Source organism: Rattus rattus, chromosome 1 (genome assembly GCF_011064425.1).
Source record: "Rattus rattus isolate New Zealand chromosome 1, Rrattus_CSIRO_v1, whole genome shotgun sequence".
NCBI classification, from domain to species: Eukaryota; Metazoa; Chordata; class Mammalia; order Rodentia; family Muridae; genus Rattus; species Rattus rattus.
In genome coordinates, this window is record NC_046154.1 from 207,926,602 (window position 1) to 207,950,568 (window position 23,967).

Below are 23,967 nucleotides of genomic sequence, written 5' to 3' on the forward strand. Positions count from 1 at the left end.
TTAACGATAGGACACAACACAGTAAGATAAAAGGCAAAACTCTGTCATGCATAGTACGATAGGAGAGTTCTACTATATACCCCGTGCTAGGATGTGGGTGGTGGAGGGCAGAGGTGCCTTCTGTAGAGCAAACTGAGGGAATATATGGGGTACCAGGGTGTGGCGGTTTGAATATCTCCGCCCATGGGAAGGGGCACTATTAGAAGTGTTTGGTTTTGTACCCTGGAACAAGGGACTGAAGTGTATATTTTATGTAAAAGGGAGACCTGGCCTCCAGGTCCTCCCAGTCTCTCTCTCTCTCTCTCTCTCTCTCTCTCTCTCTCTCTCTCTCTCTCTCTCTCTCCTTCCCCTCCCCCTTTGCCTTCTCTTCTCTCTGTGTGCATGTGCCCTTTCTCTTTTCTTCCTGCTTCCCACCTACCTATGGTGAATCCCCTGGCCCCATTTGTTAGCATTCTGTCTAAGCTCCACCCCCACAGTTACCTGGCAACAGCCAGGTCTGCCTGACTCACTATAAAGGGGGCTGCTTGCTCCCTCCTCACTCTCTTGCTCCTGCTTCCTTTTGCTCTCTCCTACCCCTTTGTGCCTTCTCTCCACGTGCTCACGGCCAGCCTCTACTCTACTCCTGTACTCTCTTCCTCTTTTTTTTTTTTTTTTTTTTTTTTCGGACCTGGGGACCCGAATAGGCCTTGTGCTCGCTGTAGGACACAACACAGTAAGATAGCACTCTTGAGCTAAATCCCCAACCCCTCTTCCTCTCCTCTTATATTTTTTCTACTTCTCTCTCTCCTCTTACTACCCTCTTTCCCCTTCCCATGCCCTGAATAAACTCTATTCTATACTACACCGTCATTGGCTGGTCCCTCAGGGGGGAGGGATGTCACAGCATGGGTCTGCTGAGGCACCTCCTTCCCCCAGACCCCCTAGAATATAATCCCCCCTCTATCTTTTATAAACACAACAGTGGTGCTGAAACCCGGGACATGTCCTCTCTATCTTTTTATAGACATATCACCAGTGTTTGGGGCCACTAAACCTGCCCAAGGGCTGCTTCCTTTTTTATCCTTTTCCTTTAATATAATCTAATCTTGTTCGAATTGGCTTATTTCACTGGCAGAGAAATAACCAATCAAGGAGGTGTGGCCTCATTGGAGGAGGAATAGCCTTGTTAGTGGAAGTTTATCACTGTGGAGGTGGGGCTTTGAGTTCTCCTACATATGTTAGGGTCTGGCCAGACCCTCCCCTGGCTGCCTTCAGGTCAAGATGTAGAACTCTCAGCTCCTCCAGCGTCATATCTGCCATGCTTCCCACCGTGATGATAATGGACTTTAATTTTGTAAGCTAGCTCCAATTAATTATTTTCCTTTATCAGAGTTACCTTGATCATTTTGTCTCTTCACAGCAAGGGAAATCCTCCCCACCCCCCACCCCCCACCCCCCGGAGCTGGGGACCGAAACCAGGGCCTTGCGCTTGCTAGGCAAACGCTCTTCCGCTGAGCTAAATCCCCAACCCCCAGCGAGGGAAATCCTAACTAAGACACATGACTTCCTAGGGTTGGGCAATTTTGAATAAGTCTCTATCTAAGAACAGGTCATTGTTAGCATTCTGTCTAAGCTCTGCCGCACAGTTACCTGGGAACAGCCAGGCATGCCTGACATTATAAAAGGGGCTGCTTGCCCCCTCCCCTCTCTCTGGTTCTCTCTTGTTCTTGTTCTTGCCTTCCTGCTCCAGCTCTCTTCATTCCCTTTCTCCCTCTCTCTCCACATGCTCATGGCTGCTCGCTCTCTCTCTCTTTCTCTCTCTCTCTCTCTCTCTCTCTCTCTCTCTCCCCCTTTCTCTGCCCCTACTAGCCTCTTAACTCCCCTCCCCATGCCCTGAATAAATTCTGTTCTATACTATACTGTCTGTGACTGGTCCCTCATGGGGGAAGGGATGCCTCAACACGGGCCCTCGGAGGCAGGCACCGCCTTCCCCCATACTTCACCACACCTCCATAGAACATACATCCCTTCTCTTTATCTTTTTATAAACACATATTATCTGTATCCATATTGTTAACTCTTGAACTGTGAGAGCCTGATAGAAAAAGCAGTTGGAGGCGGGGCTTACAGATTGTGGAAAGGAACTGAGAATTTTCAGCTGTGATATCTAAAGGAAATGGCCTTTGGGAAGCAGTTTAGCACAGCAGCCCTGTATTGCACTCTGGCTGTGTGGACTATCTAGAGCGGCTTCCATTTTCCTGACTAGAGTTTGAGCAGCCCAATGTCTTTGATTGCAATCCAAATCTTTAAACATTGATGGGCTGCACAGAGCGCCATATTAATATCACTATTAATCAGGAGCTGTTGTTTTACTGTTAAGCACATTATCTGCCACTAACAACTGACTTCATCCGCCATCTTCGTGTCTCTCTTGTTTTTTATTTCTTGGAGGCAGGGTTTGCGTCTCATGAGCTTTGTCTTTAGTTCGGGCTTGACTAAACCCCGACTCTGATTAATCACAGGGGCCTCCGAGAGCACATCGACCTGACTCTTGACTTCCGCTTTGGCTGCAGTTCAAGGCTGCAGTCAGCTCTGTGTTCTGTCTTTCACAGTCCTGACCCTGACTCAGACAAGCTCAGGTTCTCTAATGAGTCATCTGGCAGACTCGTATTTTCTTCCATACACTCCTACAAATGGCTTCTGGCTCAGCCTCTCTGGAACGCCTCTTTCTTAACTGGAGCAAGAAACAGCTCTCTCAAAACTTCTTTAGTTTCAGTTTTAATTTCAGCTCTATCCCCACAGCCAGCTTCCTGTGTGTAGGAGATGGGCACGTGCACAGGGATCCTTCCTCAGAAAAGTCCTGAGCTCTGCTGCACCCATTTAGAAAGTCTTAGAGCTTCTGTTATTTTGAGATACGACAGCATCTCACTATGAAGCCCTGGCTGTATTGGAATTCACAAAGATCCCCTACCTCTGCCTCTCAAGTCCTAGGACCGTGCCTTTCTCTCTACTTATTGTTGCTTTGTTCCAAGACAGGGTCTCACAATGTTGCTCTGGCTCACTTTGTCCTAGAACTCACTATGTAGACCAGGCTGCCCTTCAACTCACAGAGATCTGCCTTAGACCGCCTCCCGGAATGCTAGGATTAAAAGTATACCCACTATACCAAGCTTCTCTAATTATTTTTTTTAAGGTTTATTTATTTTATGTGTGTACACTGTAGCTGTCTTCAGACACACCAGAAGAGGGCATCAGCTCTCATTACAGGTGGTTGTGAGCCACCATGTGGTTGCTAGGAATTGAACTCAGGACCTCTGGAAGAGCAGTGGGTGCTCTTAACCACTGAGTCATCTCTCCAGAGCAATTATTTTTTAATAGGTAGATCCAAATTTTCCCTTTTGCTGGACCCCAAAAGTTAGATAGCTGTTCCTCTCTGTGTTATCTGTTGTGTGCCTTAAGTCTGTGACATTTTATATTTAGGAAATTTCAATAACTTTTTTTTTTTAAACCTCGATTTTCCTCCATACACTCCTACAAACATATTACAAATATTTCAATTCAGTGTCATGTGACATGAGAAGGGTTTCATCTTCTTTACCTCTAGTACCTCTTTGTCAAAGGTATCTGGGAAGTCCTTATACTCACAGATAAGTACGGGGTACTAAGGATTGTTAAAAACACAGAGTTGTCTGTTCAAAGAGAGGGGTGTGTGACCCATTTTGTGCCTGAACTCTGGGCCTATGCCACGTCCTCGCCTAGGCCCTTATCGTGAGCTGGTCAATCTGTAGAACCTATGTTTGTGAAAGGGATCACATACAGTCAACCCATAGACCCAATCTTTTTTTTTCTTTTTCTTTTTTTCGGAGCTGGGGACCAAACCCAGGGCCTTGCACTTGCTAGGCAAGCGCTCTACCACTGAGCTAAATCCCCAACCCCGGACCCTTGTAGTAGATGTCACACGTACTTTACAAAGAGTTTTAATGTAGTCAGGCATTAAACTTTATTGTGCACATGGAATTTAGTTAATTATCGCCAAGAAATTTTTTCCGCCAAGTTGTGCTGTGCATAAATGTCTAAATTAAACTCCTTTGAGTCAGACTCAGGACATTTGAGGGTTAACACTTCCCTCCCTCCGGTTGTTCCTTGGCTGGCCATGGTACCTGCATAGCCCCTGCACTCTCACCAAAGCAACCTCCTGCTCCCTTCAAACCTCAGAGGTTGTGTTAACTGGGTTGTTGGTCGTCGTCCCGTCCCCCCCTCGCCGCCCCCCCTCCAGTTGTAGGCTCACCAGCTGTGGCCCTTGCATATCCTCCTTCCATTCTGTTTCTGCCTGAGGAGGTCCTTAGCCTCTTCCGAAGGGCAATTGCAACTTAACCTACAGGTCTGAATTCCATTGTTACTGTAGCTGTCCTGGCAGGAATAAGGGTTTCTAAAGGGACCCTTGGGAATCTTCTTTTGGCAATCTATGGAAACAATGGGTATTGAGACAATGCTCCCTTTCAAATTGGAATTTCCCCAAGAATCTCCTGCTGGGGGAAGAAAGAGGTTTGAAAATAGTGCCAGCCAGAGGATGAACCTGTCCTCCTGAGAGATTTACAACAACCAGTCAGACCACTTTGCAAGAGCGACAATGTAGGGTGAGGCCTCACCTTGCCTGCTTGTTTGTACCTCATTTGCCTTCCACAGAAACCTACGTCAGGCCTGAAGAGGGGTTAGGAGCTGACAAAGAGTATCTTCTCTCCTTTCCCCAAGCAGGTCACGCTGAAAATGGTCCTGGTTTTTATGCTTTCCACTAGTATTTGTTTAATTGTTCTATGAGGGCTGATGGCTAAGTCTGTCTTGTTGGGGCTGCTGGTCTAACTGTGACAACCCTGGTAACTTCAGCACCTCTGGGACAGCTCTCCATGGTCCCCCTAGTATGTTGATGTAGACATACTAGACTTCCAAGTGAGAAGGCTAGGTTGACTCCATGACAGGCTTCAAATTGGCAGTTTAGGAGACCAGGCCTAAGAACTGGGCAAGCCCAGGCAAATCAACTACTAGAAAAAAATGCTCAGAAGAAATGGTTTGGGATATAACGTTCCATCTGCCATTTTTACAATTGGAAGTTGCAGAATCCTCCATTTTTAGGGTCTTCTAGATTCGATCAGACTGACTCACCTGCCCACCTGGTACAATGATTTGCAATCGCTCCAGCTCCTCTTCAAGACGGAGGAGAGAGAGGAAGTGGTTTCCAGAAACAAATGGGCTGCCAACTCAAGTTCAGGCGGATATTGATGCAGCCTTTCCTTTGACTCGACCTGACCCGGACTTTAACACTGCTGAAGGTAAGGAAAGGCTCCAGGTTTACAGCCAGATTCTGATGGGGGTCTCCTGGAGGCTGCCAGATGCCCCACAAACTTCCCTAAGGCGAGCCAGGTGATGCATGGAAAGAATGAGAGCCCCAGGGAATGTCTACAAAGACTTTTAGAAGCCTATAGGACCTACACAGCTTTTGACCCAGAAGCCAGAGAGCACCAGTCAGCTGTGAACTTGGCTTTGGCTAAACAAGCTGTTCCTAACATCTTTTGGAAGCCTCAGCCACTGAATGGCTTTTGCAGCCTGCCTCTGGCACCCAAACACCAGCCTCTATTTGCCTTTGAATGGCAAGACTTGGAGAATGGCTTCAAGGGACAACTGACTTGGACATGCCTGCCTCAAAGGTTTGAGAACTCACCCACCACCTTTGAGGAGGCACTGCTTAAGGACTTGGGTGCGTACAGGTGGGCCCACCCCTAAATAACTGTCCTCCAGTATGTATTGTAGCCCCCAACTTGGAGACATGCCAGGAGACCACACGGACCAGCTACAGAAGCTGAGTCAACTTGGCTGCCATGTGTCTGCTAAGAAGACCCAGCTTTGTCAACTTGAGGGCACCGATCTGGGATACATATTCAAGGGAGGCCGGCCAATGGGTGGCGTCAGATGCCCCGGAAGCAAACCATCCTTAGCATCCCAGTCCCATCAACTTGAAAACAAGAATGGGAATTTCTGTGGTCTGCTGGATTTTGTAGACTTTGGGCACCAGAGTTCACTGAGATGCCAAACTGTTGTTTGAGGCCAACAGAGGCCAAGAAGACAAACTAGAATGGACCCCTGAGATGGACCTGGCTTTAAGACTCTAGGATGAGCCTTATTGGAGGCTCTGGCCTTGGCCCTTCCAGACAGTCACAAACCTTTCTACCTGTTTGTGGATCAGAGAAAGGGGATAGCAAGTGAGGTGCTCACCCAAACCATGGGACCATGGAAAAGACCTGTGGCTTATTTATCTAAGAAGCTGGACCTGGTGGCCCAAGGATGGCCAGCCAGCTTTCAGATCATAGCTGCCACTGCCCTGAAAGCTACTGTTAAGGATGCTGTTTTAAAGATTTATTTATTATATGTAAGTACACTGTAGGTATCTTCACACACACCAGAAGAGGGCATCAGATCCCATTACAGATGGTTGTGGGCCACCATGTGGTTCCTGTGGTTCAGCACCTCTGGAAGAGCAGTCAGTGCTCTTAACCGCTGAGCCATCTCTCCAACCCCAGGCTCTATTTTTTTTTTTCTTTTTTTTTTTTTTTTGGTTCTTTTTTTTTCGAGCTGGGGATAACCCAGGGCCATTTGCCCTAAAGCCCTAACCACCCTAAATCCCCAACCCCTTTTTTTTTCTTTTTTAAAGATTTATTTATCATATACTGTAGCTGTCTTCAGATACACCAGAAGAGGGCATCAGATCCCATTACAGATGGTTGTGAGCCACCATGTGGTTGCTGGGAATTGAACTCAGGACCTCTGGAAGAGCAGTCCATGCTCTTAACCTCTGAGCCATTTCTCCAGCCCCCCAGGCTCTATTTTTTAATCCCCTTCCCATAAGCTATAACCCACCATTTGTCCTAAACCCAGCCACCCTGCTACCTGTCCTCAGATTTGCAGCATGGTTGCTCTACAGCTCAGGGGCACATCCAGAACATCATGCTGGACTTGACTGACATATCCTGGCCAGGTGCAGAACATGCTTACTTCACGGATGGGAGGGAGCAGCTTCGTCCAGAGTGGAATCAGGTATGCAGGGGCAGCGATAATAGTCTAGGACTCTGCTATTTGGGTAACTGCTTGCCACCAGGAAATTCAGCCCAGAAAGTTAAACTAAAGGCTCTAACCCAGGCTTTAAAATGAGCAAAAGGAACCACAGGAATGCTTGCTTTATTGGAACCATGATTGCTTCCTCTCAAAGTGGCCATAATTCATTGCCCCGGGCATCAGAAAGGGACACAGAAATAGCCGGAGGGAATAGGCTACTGATAAAGCCGAAAGGGAGGCTACTCAAGCTTCCACTGCCAATATCCTGGTTCAGTGTTGCCAGACAACTGTGACCAGTTTGTGAAAATACACTAGCCTCTGAAAATGGATCAAAAAGGTCCTTTTCCAACTGCTGTTCCGCCTTGCTGTGAGAACAAACATTATCAGGTTTTTTTTAAAAATAAGATTTATTTGTTTGTTTTATGTAAGTACACGGTATACTGTCATTGTCTTCAGACACACTGGAAGATTGGGTTCCATTACAGATGGTTGTGAGCCACCACGTGGTTTCTGGGAATTAAACTCAGCACCTCTGGAAGAGCAGTCAGGGCTCTTAACCGCTGAGCCATCTCTCCAGCCCACATCATCAGTTTTGAAGGACGCGCTCTTTTACCCTCTACCCAATCATGTAACCCCAAGGCTCAGTAGCCCCAGCTTGCGCATCTCTCATACATACCCTAAACCCTAGACTTGAGTGTTGCATTCCTAACCTGCAAAGCAAAGAAGGTTGTGATCCAGGTCTGGACAACGGTAAAGACTGTGTTTACATCAGTGTCTTGATTTCTGGCAGTCTCCTGGGGTTCCTGTGAACTGGACATAACACCCTCCCCCCACTTTCCCTTTCCCTTCTCTCCCAATCTTGCCTATCTCCATTCTCCCTAGCTACAGGCTGTAGGCATCTTTATTCACCATCAGGGATAACTTGGGGAGCAAGGTCACATAGGTCCCTTGGGTCTACTGGCAGATTCTTTCATTGCGGAAGGCAAACAGACTTTTGGGGCCTGCATTTAGCATGACAATACATAGCAAAGCACCAAATGCCAACAAGGAGGCCTAGACTGAGTCACTTGGGTCTATGTACAGACTCTCTTATCCCTCCTGGGGAGCAACCTGGCTGGGGGTGGGGGTCAGTATTTAGCATTATATTTCATAGCAAAAGACCAACCCATCAACCAGGAGGCCTAGACTGGGAGCCTCTGTCTCAAAAAAAAAAGAAAACAAACAAACAAGCAAACAAAGAAGGAACATAAAAGAAAGGTTTTGGAGACAAAAAGTTGCCAGTCCTAAAATCCTAAAAGAGAGGTGTCTAAATGGTTTTGGAGGAGGACAGCATGGAGACAGTGAGGCCTGGAAGAGTAGAATCAAGTTGCAGGGCAAAATGGCGAGGTCAGGGAAGCTGCTCGCATGCCTGGACAGGAAAGGACAGCTGTGCCCGGAGGCTTCTAGGGATGAAAATAAAGTCACTTTCTCAAATAATGGCCGTACTGCAAATAGAGGCTTTGTGCCAAGCTCAGTGTCACGTGCACAGCCCTTGGGAAGCAGAGGCAGGAACTCTGGAGGCTCCTCTGGGCTATGGAGCAGATCCAGTCAGGGCTACAGAGTGAGTCCCTGCCTCAAAGAGCCCCAAACAAAAACTAAAAGTGAGCAACCTGGCTCTGGGCCTAAGTTACAGGGGGAAGCCCAGTTCTCTCTGCTGTTGTTTGGGTTTTGGAGACAGGGCCTGTCCACTTAGCTCTGTCTGACCTGGAACTCACCATGAAGACCAGGCTGGACTTGAACTCACAGAGACCTACTTGTCTCTGCCTCTGGCCTCCTGAGTGCTGAGATTAAAGATGTGAGCCCCCCATGCCTGGCACTCAGTTCTTGGTTTTCAGCAGTTCTCTATTGCATTCCAATAAGATCATTCCAAAGATGTTGTAGCCGTTTGGTTTTTCTACTAAGATTCACCTGTGCACGTTTTCTCCCGTTAGCTTCTACATTTTAAAATCTATAGCAATTTGGCTACTGTGACTTCCTATCTAGAAGAGTAAATTTTCTGAAATATAAAAGTTCACCTGAACCAATGAGTCATTTGCTTAATAAATCTGAAATCCTGGTGGGAAAGAAAAGAGAGAGGGCGGTAACATGGTAATTTTCTAAGCGTGTGAATTTTCAGAGTCTTTCAATGCACTATATCACCATCCTGTCAGGGTTTTTATTCCTGCACAAACACTGTGACCAAGAAGCAAGTTGGGGAGAAAAGGGTTTATTTAGTAAACTTCCAAATTGCTGTTCATCACCAAAGGAAGTCAGGACTGGAACTTGAAAGAATAAAAAATGCAGCTAAGGGGCTGGGGATTTAGCTCAGCGGTAGAGCGCTTGCCTAGCAGCACAAGGCCCTGGGTTCGGTCCCCAGCTCGAAAAAAAAAAAAAAAAAAAAAAAAAAATGCAGCTAAGAAGTCAGAAGTTTAAAAAAGCCCCAAATACCTCAAATTCCAGACCCTGCCCTCTACCTGTACTAGCTGACCATAAAGTTAGATTAAAATCTTAGAGAATCATCTTGAGAAACAGGAAGCTCCTCCCAGGAACTGATGGATCATAAAGTTTAACAATCTTGAGAGGGGCTGGAGAGATGGCTCAGTGGTTAAGAGCACCGACTGCTCTTCCAGAGGTCCTGAGTTCAATTCCCAGCAACCACATGGTGGCTCACAACCATCTGTAAAGAGATCCGATGCCCTCTTCTGGTGTATCTGAAGACAGCTACAGTGTACTTATATATAATAAATGAATAAATCTTTATAAAAAAAAATCTTGAGAAACAGGAAGCTCCTCCTTCTGATTTTTCATTAGTATTCTCGACACTTTCCAATGACACCATCCCTGCCCCCTCGGGTTGTGGTTTCTCCCTTTAAATACCCTTTCTCCCAGCCTTTCGGGGTCGAACTCCACTGCCCCTGCGTGGGATACGAGTCTCGACCCCAGTGCACTGGTTCCTATCAATAAACCTCATGTTTATTACAGCAAGGACGGTCTCACGTGAGTTCTTGGGGGGTCGCATCATCCCGAGACTTGAGTGAGGGTCTCCCGGCTCCGGGGGTCTTTCAAACTCACTCAGGGCAGGAAGCAGGAGCTGATGCAGAGGCCATGGAGGGATGTTACTGGCTTGCTTCCCCAGGCTTGCTCTCTTATAGAACCCAAGATCACCAGCTCAGGAATGGCACCACTCACAATGGGCTGGGTCCTCCCCACTTGATCACTAATTGAGAAAATGCCTTGCAGTGGGGTCTCATGGAGGCATATCCTCAACTGAGGCTCCTTTCTCTGTGATAATTTCAGCTTGTGTCAAGTTGACACACAAAAGCAGCCAGTACACATCCCTTTTCTGAACACTAATGCTCGTGGCTTTGGGCACTAATGGCTGTGGACAGAATTGTATACTAAGTTTTTGTAACCCTGAGGATGGAACTCAAAGCTTCCTGCATGCTAAGATAACACTGCACAGAGAGGAAAGCCCCAACCCATAACTAACAATAGACAATCCCAGAGAGAAAATTATCTTTAATGTCAGGAGGAGAAGAACAAAGACTAAGCTTTCCCAATTCCTCCCACAACAGTTATCACCGTTTGCATCTCTGCTCAAGGTCCTTCACTTGGTATCTCTGGGAATAGAGGCCAAGTTTAAACTACACGAGAATGCGGTAGATGCCCGTCTTCGTGAAACTAACCAATCTTGCACGGAAGCAACCCTACCTAGCATTATCGTCGTCTTTCATCCTATTTGACATGTACTTAAATTTAAATCGAACCCATTTTATTTCTTTTTCCAACCCTGAAATAAAAACTTTCACTCGGTCTTTTGTCGCTCTCCCCCCAACCCCCTTCTCCTCCACTTCTTCTTCTTTTTCCTGAAACAGGGTTTGCCTGTGCAGCTCCGGCTGTCCTAGAATTTGCCCTTTAGACCAGGCTGGCCTACCTCAGCCTCCCGACTGCTGGGATTCAAGGTGTGCACCACCACCACTGTTGGGTTTCACATGAACTTTTAAATTATCAGAGATTCTTAGCTATCACTGTGGTCTTCAAAGGCTAAATTTGGATCCTATCCTTCAAGACAAAACAACAGCTGGAAGAAGACAAAACAGCAGCTGGAAGAAGACACCCCCCACCCCCACCCCCCCACTGGGCTCTTTCAACGCCGTGCATTGTGTCTTGCATAGACCTCTTGTCAGTAATTTGTTTGACGATTTTTTTAAAAAGAATTTCAGTCATTATTAAAACTGCTAGGGAAGCACAGTGAGGGTGCCCTTGACACACATTCTATTTTCTGGGAAAAGATTGCTACCAGAGTAATTGAGCTGGGAAGCTGAGACAAATTACTCTCTGCAGGTTCCGCAGTGGTTCAAAGTACCGCAGTTGACTGGAATAATCATACTAAACAGTTTTCCTTCCTTCCGCCAGTTTGCAAGATAACCACAATCCTAGCACAGCATCCACGGGTTACAGCTGGGATGAATCTGAAACCCAAGCAAAGGTGCACCCCATTTCCGGAGGAAAACTCTGGAGCCTCCCTGAGGGTCCAGCAACCATGCAGTTATTTGGCGCAGCGCTCCCAGCTCCCGCAGCTGGCTGGAGCCCGCGGTGACATCACGAGCCCGGGCAGGCCACGTGACCCTCGGCCTCTCCTCCCCCGCCCCCTCGCGTCGCCGCGGTCCTCGAGCCCAGTGTCCCGCCGCAGCGGCCACTCGTAGCTCTCGGTGCAGTGCGGAGCCTAGGGTCGGGCGAGCGGTCCGAGCGTCGGGGCGCCAAGGAGAGGGGCTGGAGCAGCGGACCGTGCGAGCGGAGCCCGGGACGAAGAGAGAGAGACGGTCTCGCAAACTTGTGCGAGCGCCTGAGCTATGAAGATGGTCGCGCCCTGGACTCGGTTCTACTCCCACAGCTGCTGCCTGTGCTGCCATGTCCGCACCGGCACCATCCTGTTGGGCATCTGGTACCTGGTGAGCGCGGCCGGGCGTGGAGGGCGGCCCCCGGGGTCCCCACTCGCGCCGCTCACCCCGCACCGCTAAGTCGCTTAGTCTAGGTCGGCTTCGGTCTGGGGGCCACCCGCGATCATCCGCCTAAAGTTGTATTTTTAGAAAGTTAATTCTCGGGGAGAGCTGGGCTGCAGTGGCGGGGCCGTGTGTGTGTTGGGGGTGGGGGGACGGGGCCCTGCGTTGTGCGGCCCGGTCATTTTCACCCCCGTACGGCACCACGGCTGGTGAGCGTTCGCCCTCGCGAGTTCGGGTCCGAGCAGAAACGGTTGGGAAGCTCTTGCTCTTCTCGAGAGAGTTTTCCCGCAAATGCCTGTTGAAAGCTTACACAGGGAAGGCACCCCAGTGTGCCTGCGTTCCAGTTGGCTTGGAGAAGCCATCTTAACAACCACTCAGGTTTCTGCCCGAGGACAGGTGATCCCTCTAAACAGGCACGGCGGGGAAATGTAGTGTTTTTAAAAAATGTCCTTCAGGTTGGTGCTCTTAAGGTCTCATTGGCATCGAGAACAAACGGTGATTCTCTGGGGCTGCGAGTTAGCTTGATGGATCTTGCCCTGTGGCGCTGCCCTTGGTTGATGGTTGGCAACCTTGGACTGAGTCGGATTCCTCTGCATTTTGGATTTTGTGACATCATTTTAGCGAGTTAAATCAGAGCTATTTGGCAGTGAATAACACTGCAGGACAAAGACGTGTCTTTAAAAGTGGTAGTAAAACTGTGTTTTAAAAATATAAAACTTTTTTAGTCAGAACACATTCTTAGCTCCCTTTGATAGTTTTAAAAAATATAATGTACAGTATTGAATTGTAAACTGCCTCGTGCCATTTTAAACAATGCATTCCCCTTCCGTGAGATGTTACTGTGCTATTTATAGTCTCAAGTTTTCTTTAGTTGGGTTCATTATGGCCACATAATAAGAAATTTTTAGCCCTAAAAGCTTTCCGACAAACTGTCGGTATGTGCGGGTTCTGGCTGTGCAGTGTGAATGTAGATTGAACATTAATGTATTGGCTCAACCTCGACTTTTCTCAAAGCCAGGGAATTTACAGGAATTTAAAACCATAGTTGGAGTGAGGTAAGTGGCCTCCGGTAGTGCTTTTATCGATGGTCAGGGCAGACAGTCGTCTACAAATGTCTGTGTCCTCCTTGGAAGTGTTCAGATCTGCAGGCTTGCAAGTGCTTCGGTGGATGCAATCCCGAAAATCTAGGGCACTGCATTAGGCAAATGTACTACATGAACTACGGGAGAGATAAATCTACTCGAGCCTTGTTGTTGGCAGTCATCCAGCCCTGCTGTATCGCTGTGACAGAAGCAGATCTCTCCTTAGGCTTCCTGTCCTGTAGGAACCCTCCCTTTGTGTGGCATATGCATTTGGAAAATCAGCTAATTCATGATAGCTTCCAAGAAGACAGGAAACCAGGGTCAGGTACTCAGCGTCTGTACAGAAATCACGAGACTATCGAAAATGTTTTGTTCAGCAGTGGGGTTCTCTTATACAAATCGTTCTAAATACAAATCGGTTATCTAAGGCCTTAAATTCCATTTTAAAAGATCAAGGTGGTTGGGGGTCTAAGGCCTAAGGAAACACCTTTCTGTTCTACAACACCCCCACCTCCCCACCCCATCTTGCCTGCCACGTGTTCATGTATAAGAAAAGTGTTTTATGGGAAAGGAGTGGACGGCTGTTCAAATAGAGTCCAGTGTAGACTGATCCCAAATAAAGTGCACTACATGATCTACGGGAGGGAGAGAGAAACCCACCCGGACCCTGTAGTTTACAACCATGCTGTATTGGTGTGGTAAAAGCAGACTTAGTCCAAGTAAAAATCACCGAGTTTCAATTGCTGTTCCACATCCCTGCTTACTGACTAGTATTGACTTTTTACTAAGGCTGCATGCCATGTACTGTGTTCCGGAAGCTAGATTTAAACATTCCTAGTGAGGTTAATTTTCATTACTGCTTTAGGGATGGAAATGGAAGCTAGGAGCTTGCAGTTTATTCAGTCACTGGTTACAGCTCATGCTATAGTCCAGTTTTTCTTTAAACCTTTAAAATGTTGAAGTTTTGCCTTGACTATCAGAAATAAAGCATTGACTCAGCTATTAGTTTTTCTGTATTAAATTACCCTTCACAGATGTGAGATTCACTTGTTCCTTGTACAGTTCATTGACAATGGATGTGCAGTATTACCAGCCCATATCTCTAGAGAGGGTCTGAAAACCCCACAAGGTTTTCTTTGCCTCTTCCTGGTCCTATTCGGTGTGTCAGGGTAGATCGCTCTACAGACAGGGTCTTCCTGTGTGCACCTGAGTTCCATTCCTGTTCCTTTCACTTAGAAGGCATAACTTATTTTCTTAGTGTTGGAGTCTGTGATTGGCTCATGTTTAGCTGCTTAACATTATCTAATTCTATAAGTACACATCTTATTTGTGCATTTCCCAGAGATTGAGCTGTCTTTAGTTTGGGGCTATTATATGTACATTCAAGGCAAGCACCCTACCACTGAGCTAAATCCCCAAACCCCCCTCCCCCTTTTTTTTAAATTATATATAAGTGCACTGTAGCTGTCTTCAGACACACCAGAAGAGGGCATCAGATCTCATTACAGATGGTTGTGAGCCACCATGTGATTTGAACTCAGGACCTGTGGAAGAGCAGTCAGTGCTCTTCACCACTGAGCCATCTCTCCAGCCCTGCTCTGAGCATCCTTAAGTAAGATATTGTTTCTAGACATGTGTTTGTATTTCCAGTGGGTGGAACTGTTGCTCCCTGGGTGAGGTGTGTTTGACTTAACCCAGTGCTAGCCAGTTTTCCAGTCTGGTTGGTTGTACCAGTTTGTTCTGTTAAGCACTAGTGTATGAAGTACTGATGGTCTCGTGGGCCGCAGTGTTTGGTGCTGCCAGTCTTAAGTGGCTTACAGTGCAGCCCTGCTTTAATTTGCCTTTGCCTCATGAGGAGTGATGCAGAAGTGTTTGACTTTGCTTATGAACCAGTTGCATGCCTTATCATTTTTATTGGGCTGTCTCATTAATTTGTAGAAACTCTTTATGTACTTGGGATACCAATATTTTGTTAAATATGTTTATGTGACTGTAATCTCCCAGACTGCTTGCACACTTCCTGCTATCCCAGAACTTTCTATGTAGACCAGGCTGGTCTCCAACTCTGCCTCTAGTGCTGATGAGATTAAAGTCCTGTCACTACGTGTGGCTCTACATGCTCACTTTTTTTTTTCCTCCCTCCCTCCCCCCTCCCTCCCTCCCTCCCTCCCCCTCCCCTCCTCCTCCCTCCCCTCCCTCCTCCTTTCTGAGACAGGGTTTCTCTGTAGCAGCCTTGGCTGTCCTGAAACTCACTTTGTAGACCAGGCTGGACTCATACTTGGATCCACTTGCCTCTGCCTCTGAAGTGCTGGGATTAAATGTGTGCACCACCACACCAGGCCTCATTTTCTTAATGAGACATTTTGATTAGAAGCGTAAACGTTCAATTTGTAAAGCTTTTTCTTTCAAAGTTAATACTTTCTGTATCCTATGAAATCAAAGGCTATAAAGAATTTCTTTTCCCTTGAAGCTCTGTGGTTTTAGCTTTTCCATGAGGTAGGAGCTGGCATCCGTCTTCTCCCCTCCCCCCCCAAAAAAAAGGCCTTTTAAGCTGAGTGTGAGGGCTCGTGCCTGTACTCTCAGCACTCCAGAGACTGAACCAGGAGAATTGCCATGAGTTTAGAGCAGCCTATTAAAACCTCAAGAAAGAAAGAAATGTGTTGTTGATTGCTGTACACTCTGGAATATTCTCTCTTTCCGTCACAGCAGAATAATAGGTCCCCTGTATTCAAGGGTTTGGGGACACATCTGTAATGAACATATACTGTCCATCATTCATTAAATAATACAGTATAATTATGTAATTATGTTGTTTCTGCATAGTATTACTTCTAAGTAAGCTAAACGTGAGTTCTAAAAGAAGGTTTGCTGAACCACTGTATGCGAGACTTAGGCACTGGAGAACTCTGCCGCACTCCTCCGCTGCCCAGGTTCCCCATGCTCTAACCTCAGGCCATCCATTTAGACTCCCAGCTCAATGTCTCTGGTTTTACTTTAAAAAGCTACGTGTGTGAATGTCCATCAGCATGTATGCGTGTGCATGCAGTTCTCAGAGGTTGGAAGAGGGTTACAGTTATGGGTCCTCTGGCGCTGGATAGCTGTGACCTATGGTGGGTCCTGGGAACCAAATCCTATTTTTTTTTTTCCAAGAGCAGTAAGTATTTTTAAGGGCTGAGCCATTTCTCCAGCCCTGTCCATTTCTGACACCTTACTCTTTATTACAGCCCTTGTTTTTTTTTGTTTTTTGTTTTTTTTTCTGTTTGGGTCTTCCTCTTAACCATCATATCTCTCTTACTGAGAATGTTCTGATTAGCTCTCACTTTACTACTGTAATATCATGTCTGATTTTTTTTTTAAAGATTTATTTATTTTATGTATATGAGTACACCGTCACTGTCTTCACACACTGGAAGAGGGCATCGGATCCCATTACAGATGGTTATGAGCCACCATGTGGTTGCTGGGAATTGAACTCAGGACCTCTGACTGTTGACTTTGTCTATGAAATTGGCATCACTTTTAGCAGGCTTCCATGTACCCCTTTAACTTTATTTTCCTTTCATTGTATTTATATTATTAGTATTGTTGTTAATTCGTGTTGTTGTTGTTGTTTTGAGACTGGGTTTCTCTGGGTAGCCCTGGCTGTCCTGGGTCTTGCATTATAGATCAGGCTGACCTCGAACTTAGAGTTCGCCTGCCTCTGCCTCCTGAGTGCTGGGATCAAAAAGGCATGGCTGCAACCAGCTATCCTGTTCTGTAAGAGCAACCCTGAGTTAGGCCTGATAGGTGGCAGTGTGATCATTTAAGGTTAATAGTTTGTTGCCGGATGCCAGATTATATGGCTGCCAGTAGGTCCAGGGCAATATATAGGTTGACTCATGGTACTGATAGTTTTTTTTTTTTTTTTTTTTTTATCGTGTCAAGCCAGGAGAGGAAGAGAGGAGGAGGAGAGAGGAGAGGAGGAGGAGAGGAGGAGAGAGAGAGAGAGAGAGAGAGAGAGAGACAGAGGAAGAGTGGAAGAGCGGAAGGAAGAGTGAGAGTGAGGAAGAAGAGTGAGAGGGTACTGATAGTTCTTATTGTCTACTGCTCAGTCTGTAAACGATTGAAATGCCATGCCGAGGAGACAGGACTTTTGTTCTCTCGGCAGTGGGGGAACCACTGAAGAGCTGTGAACAGGGGTGATAGTATATAGGATTTTTTTTTAATTGTTTTGAGATAGAATTTCACTCTGTGTATGTAGCCCTGGCTGGTCTGGAACTCATTATATGGTTTAGGCTGGCTTTGAACTTGTTATCAGATACTCCTTCCTCGGTCTCCCAAGTGCTGAGAGTACAGGTATGGGCTAGCCAGCTCTTAGGGAAGATTACAATGGCAGGGTGTTTCCGATGGCTGCAGCTCAGATGAGGGCATGTTAAACTGTGAGATATCAGGTTCCTTCCGGGCACATCTCATTTGCTGACCGTGAATACAGGTGGAGGATTTCTGTTCATCTCTGTTGTCATGTAGCCTTTAACTCCCTGATTTGAGTCAACTGGGATGGCTTTGTTTTATTTTATGTTTTTAAATATACAGCCCCCTCTAGCTGCTCCCCCTCTTTTAAAAGTCAAAGGCAGCTCTGTAAAATAGTAGCTGGTAGAGTTGTTTAATGGAATTCTTGGAATCTATTTACTCCCCATTATGAGTAGTTTTCCTAATGGTAAGTTGTTAGAACATCTATCGAATGTGCATTTTATGTGCATGCATGTCTGAGCGCCACCTGAATGTCTGATGCCCACAGAGGCTACCTATCTGGTCCCCTGGAACTGGAATTGTAGATGGTTGTGAGCGGTCATGTGGTTGCTGGGAATTGAACCCAGGTCCTTTACAAGAGCGTCTAGTGCTCTAACTCCCGAGCCATTTCTCCAGCCTCTGTAGGGATATTTTAAAGGCAATCTGGACAAAAACAAAAGGTTGCTCTTAAAGCTGCTTGTCATTATCAAATTTCCACAACCCCTTTAAGCATATCTAACAGAATACCAGGTATTAACTTGATTAAAGTGGGTTCTACATTGCAAAGTATATTATGTTCAAAAACAAAACAAAATTCTTATAATTTGTTTTGTCAACTTTCAATCTCCGTCATGTAGTAGGAGGAAGAGGCCAGAATTCTCCTTTCCGTTCTCCTTTCCATCCATTCTACTCCCTTTTGGGCAGCTTTTTTTTATCCCTCACTCTCTCTTTTAAGATGTGTGTGTGTGTGTGTGTGTGTGTGTGTGTGTGTGTGTGTGTGTGTGTGTGTGTGATGTGTATGTAAATATTGGTCTTCTGAAAGAGCAACCCATTCTTTTGATTGCCTGGGCATCTCAGCCACAGCATTTTGTATTCTAAGACAGGCGTCATGTATCAGGCTAGCCTGGGACAGCTCCGTGTAGCCCAGGATGACCTTGGCCACCTGATTCTGCCTCCATCCTCCAAATGGTTAGATGGCAGGCATGCATCCTCACGCCACTGGGCACCATTTTATTGTTTATGAGTTGGTGCTGGGGATTGACTGATGCCCTAGCAGTTTAACTCACTTTCTCTTTCTCTTTTTCCTGATTCCTTGGCTTTCTAGAGCTTTTGGAACTTTGGGGATTGTTGAAGAGCAGTGAATTCGCTGCGCCGACCTCCACCCTCTAAGACAGTTGTTTTTTCTCTGTGTAGTCCTGCTTGGAACTCTGTAGACCAGGCTGGCCTTAAACTCGGAGATCTGCCTGCCTCTCCCTCCTTCCTGAGTGCTGGGATTAAAGGCTTGAACTGGTTATTTTACTTGAAGAAAATCCCCCACCCCCAAATACATACAGAAGACAGACAGACAGACAGACATGCACTCACCCTGAAAATAAATCTGCCTTAGAGATGTTAAAAGCATTCGGGTTTAGTTGCCAGTATCCACAGGGTGGTTCACAACCATTTGTCCATAAGTCCAGTTCCAATTTATACACATAAAGTAAACCTTAAACATTTTTTTTTTTCGGTAAAGTAAAATAAAAAATGTAAAACCCAACTTTGAGGGTTTCTCTTTGCAGTTACAGCTTTCCAGGGGTGCCCTCTCAACCAGAGACAACCTGAGGGGTCAAGGGAAGGGTTACAGCAACTATGTTGTTCATGCAGTTTTAGTTCATTAGTTTTTGAAGTTTTTCTGTTTTCTGTTTGCCTGCATGTGTGTCTGTGGAGGCCAGAAGAGGTTGTCAGAGCCCCTGGAACTGGAGGTTGTAAGCCATCATGTAGGTGTTAAGAACTGGGCTTGGCTTCTCTGAAGTGCAGGCAGTATTCTTGACCACAGAGCCATCCCTCCAGCCCTGTTTATAAATTAAGAAATATGTTTACTTCCTTTGTGTGTGTGCATATGTGCTCTGTAGGGCGCCTGTGGAAGTCAGAGGACAGCTTTAGGGGCAACCTTGTCCTCCTTCCACTCAGGTGGGCGTGGCAGGTGCCGCCCTGTTGACCTTGTTTCTAAACCCTTGACTCTGCTTGTGAGCGTAGAACCAGATAGCACTTGATTCTGTAAAATAAAAAACTGAGCCAAGGTTGGTTTCCCAAAAAAGCTGCAGAAAGTAAAAACAATCCAAAAAAGGTCATTTCAAAGTTAACTCCCCTTCTAGAGCTGGACCGGGAGACAGAACAACGGAAAAATAACTTGTCAGCATTGGGGTACTTTTCTGTCTAGGGGTAAAGGCAGAGGGAACTCTATTCCCGTGGCAGTTGAAGCCAATGGATCTGGGAATTGTTGTTCCTTCTCAGAATGTCTCATAAACAGCCCGGTTTCAGTTGGGTGAAGTAGGTTTTGGCACCAGGGACTCTTAAAACTTTTGGCCTCCAAGATGACATGGCCTGCTGCTTCCACCGTGCAGGTTTGGTGAAGCAGTGACTTTGGGCATGGGGTCTGTATTTGTAGGGTGATCACTATGGAGGGCCTGGTGCTGGCAAAAATGGAGGTGCTATGGATGGGAGGGAAAGGAAGGCATGGCTTTGGGTTCACATCTGTCCTGGGCTCTGGCAGTCTTGTTAGAAGCCAGGCTTGGCCACCAATGTGCCAGTTAACAAGAGGAGAAAAGAGATTGATTCAGTGTATGAAGGGGCTGGTATCAGGCGAAGTTCTCAGCACAAAGTTACTTGCTCCAGAGGAACAAAGGGCAGGGACTAAAACCAAGACAGGGCATAGAGAAAACAAAAAAAAAGAGGACAAGGGAGAAGAGGAGAGGAACACAAAGAGGGACAGAGGACACCTGGATAGATTGGAGACAGAGGCGGCCCACAGGCAAATAGCAGTTTATAAAGTTTTCTCTGTATAGCCTTGGCTGTCCTGGAACTCTGTAGATCAGGCTGGCCTTGAACTCAGAGGCCTCCCAAGTGCTAAGATTAAAGGTGTGCCATGCCCCCCTCTACCACCAAGTGGATTTATTTGCAGTCTGGGCTGTAACTGGGAAGGGGGAACATTCTCACTCCATGCTGCCCTTGGCCACGTAGTTGACAGAAAAGACAAGACAAAAGCCAGCAAGTGGCATGGCTCAGAGTCAGGGCTCTTGTTGTGAACCATATTTGTTTCTAACACAGTATTTCAGGTAGGGATCCCCATATTCAGGTCCCCAGCTAAAATTAGGCCAGGTCAGGCCAGAGGGACTGCATCACAATTAGCCTTCTTACTAGTGCGAGCCGTCCGCCTTTCTGGAGATAGCTTATCTGTGCCCTGAAAGTGAATGCCAGATGTCACTCCTGGTGAACTCATGTAATGCGAAACCAGCACACCACGGTATCAATACAGTGGAATAGAACTGTCATTGACATGAAGTCTGCCCTTAGCCTGTGTACTCCTTTCCTGTAGACGACACCAACTCTAACGATGGAATTCAGTTCATCAGGGGCCTGGTGAATCTAATTTACTAATGAGTTTACAGATCTCTAGGACTAAAGGAACAGTTCTCCATCCCAGGATGTTGATTAAATTTAATGGGGCGAGGTGTGTCCCTGAGAAGTTATGGCATAGCTGGTATAGGCTAACTGGGGGAAGGGAGAGGAGTGAGGGCCTGGGGAGGGGACGGAGGAGCAGGGTGGGCATGGAGACAGGCAGAGCCATGAGGACAGAGAAAAAGAGGGCAGAGCGGGAGAGGGACCACGGAGGAGAGAAACAGACAATGAGAGAGACAAGGACAGGGTAAACAAATGCTGGAACAGAGAAGGAGCCTGGATGGCAGAGGGTCTTATCTGACCACTTATCTATGACGCCTGGTAGAGGAGGCAGGTCATGACCTACGCTAAGTCCCTGAGGGGAGGCCAGCAGAATCTGTCTGCTAACAGAGAGTAAAAGATGAGCTTGCCTCCTGTATGACCCTTTGTGAGGTCTCCATTTTGTTTCTCTCACTCTTTGGGTAGTCTGTCTTATTTCTGTGCTCGGTAAGAAGGTCAGAATTGCCTCAGCCCTGCTTTCCTCTGTAGGGAAGGAGAGCCCCCTCTGGTAGGGAAAGCTGCTGCCACCTGGTTATTCTACTTCCTAGAGTTGTGGGGTGGGACCTGTGGGCCCTTCTGAGGTCTAGAGAAGCCAGCCCTGGCTCACCTGGGGGGTGGTGGGCACTGCTCACCATCATATTTGGCTCTGGCCAGCTGCAAGGTGGAAAGTGAGGAGAAATTTGGGGGGACATGAGTAGAAAAAAAAACAAACAAACAAACTTTTACCTTAGTTCCAGGTGAAGCTTCTTGGCCACAGAGAATGAATTTCAGCATGTATCCAGAGGCTGAAGGCATTTCTCCCTTCTTTCCACAAACCTGCAGTCTTCTCGGACTCTTGCGGAAACTAGTTTATAACTGTATGTGAGTCTCCTTTTGCAGCCCCAGTGGTTCCTAGTTCAGGCTCCTCTCAGATTCTGATTACATCCAGGACACCTCTACTTACCAAGGAGAAGAAGGGAGGAAAAAAAGTTTTCTAGCAACTTTTTGAGATGTAACCTGAGTGTAACCAAGACTGGCTATTAAAACCTCCTCCTCCTCCTCCTCTTCTTTTTTTTTTAAAGACTTATTTATTTTATGTCTATGAGTACCTTGACTTCATGCACACCAGAAGAACACATTGGATTCCATTACAGATGGTTGTGAACCACCATGTGGTTGCTGAGATTTGAACTCAGGACCTCTGGAAGAGCAGCCTGTGTTCTTAACTGCTGAGCCACCTCTCCAACCCCTTAAAACCTCTTCTTAATAAATACCAACTTTCCTTGATACTTGCTCACAATGAAATTCTTTTCTGCTGGAAAGTCAAGGATCCCAACTTGACCCAAGGAGTTTGTAGAAAAACTCCTCATGCTCCTACAACCATCTGCACTGAGCTGTGTCTCCAGGTCTGCCGCTAGGCCAACCTGCTCTCCAAGGGAATTCTTACTTCTAAGTTTCTTAGGGTCACCCTGTTGTATAACAGTTTCCGCAGAAATTGAAACATTCCATCCTGCAGGGAAGCCCTTTAAACAGGAAGGTAAACAACTGAGAACAGCTTTAGGAAGTCCCTGAAATCGACCAGATTCTCTAGGCCCCTCCCTACCATTTTATGTAATAAAGACAGAGTTGCTTTCAGAGTAGTTAACTGAGGTGCAGAGAAGACTCTGGAGACAAGCTGTGCTGTGAAGACTGAGACCAGACCAGCTGCCTGGAAGATGCAGAAACCAGCTCAGCTGAGCTTCCTGGGAGTTTAGACCAGAGTCTCTTGGAAAGTATTCTCTCAGGCCTGTTGAGTACCTGCAGGCCATGAAGTGTGTTCCTCGTTTCCCCCTTCTGTGAGCTGTCACCCAGGCTGGGGTGGGCCTTGGTGATGCATCTTTACCTTTTGAATCATTTCTACTCCTATAAGCAACCTCAATAAAACTCATGGTTCACCAAGTTGGTCTTTGGTGGTATCCATACTCTGGTCTGTTGTAGGTTCCCTATCTGGGGTGAGTAGGCCTGTGTGCTGTTACACAATATGTTTTGTTACCCAACAGAACTCAGTATGAGTTAGGAGGAGTGAGTGAGTTGGGGAGGATCCTGACAATGGGTAGCAAGGCTGAGGCCTGCGTGGGGGGCATCAGCAGAGAAAATTCTGATAGTGCCCTCTGCTGTACAGTGTATGTTAGTGTGCCTTTGCAGTAGTGAGACATGTAGCTAAGGTAACCTATCAGGATTAGGAGTATCAATAAGAGGAATTCTCAGATGGCAGTCTCCATCTGTGTGCTGTGGGACAGCATGCCTGATTGAGAGTGATGTCTGCTACTGCGTGGATACAAACACCCCAACAGCACTCAGGAGGTTAAATTTTGCAGTCTTTGAGATTTAGAGCACAGTGATCAGTTCTTGGCAAGCAGCACTGTAGGCTGAGATGGTGGCCAGCAAGAACTTGGTTTATCTAAAGGGGCAATTGCAACAAGAAAGGCCGATGTTGCTCGATTCCTCCTCTATGTAAATAGAGGACTTGACAAGTAAATTGGATTATAGAATGACAGATGGTAAAAATCATAAGAGCTACTTCTTAAGGCTAGCCTTTAGTAGAAAAAGAGGGAAAAATCTGTAATCCAGCATGCAGCAAGAAGCATGATGATCAGGAATGCTGGGATTGAGAAATACTTTTCTTTTTTCTTTTTCTTTTTCTTTTTTTCTTTTTTTCGGAGCTGGGGACCAAACCCAGGGCCTTGCGCTCGCTAGGCAAGCGCTCTACCACTGAGCTAAATCCCCAACCCCGAGAAATACTTTTTTTTTTTTATAAAGATTTATTCATTTACTATATATAAGTACACTGTAGCTCT

The 23,967-nt window shown here is 46.6% G+C and overlaps 1 protein-coding gene across 1 annotated transcript in view; it reads left to right on the forward strand.

Moving 5' to 3' along the window:
- Window positions 1–11,745: 11,745 nt before the first annotated feature.
- The window catches only part of Laptm4b (lysosomal protein transmembrane 4 beta), a 43,017-nt gene continuing 30,795 nt past the window's right edge, over window positions 11,746–23,967 (forward strand). Inside the window, exon 1 of the mRNA XM_032914322.1 lies at window positions 11,746–12,053. Coding sequence (XP_032770213.1) covers window positions 11,955–12,053 — 99 coding nt within the window. The 5' untranslated portion in view covers window positions 11,746–11,954. The remainder of the gene's footprint in view (window positions 12,054–23,967) is intronic.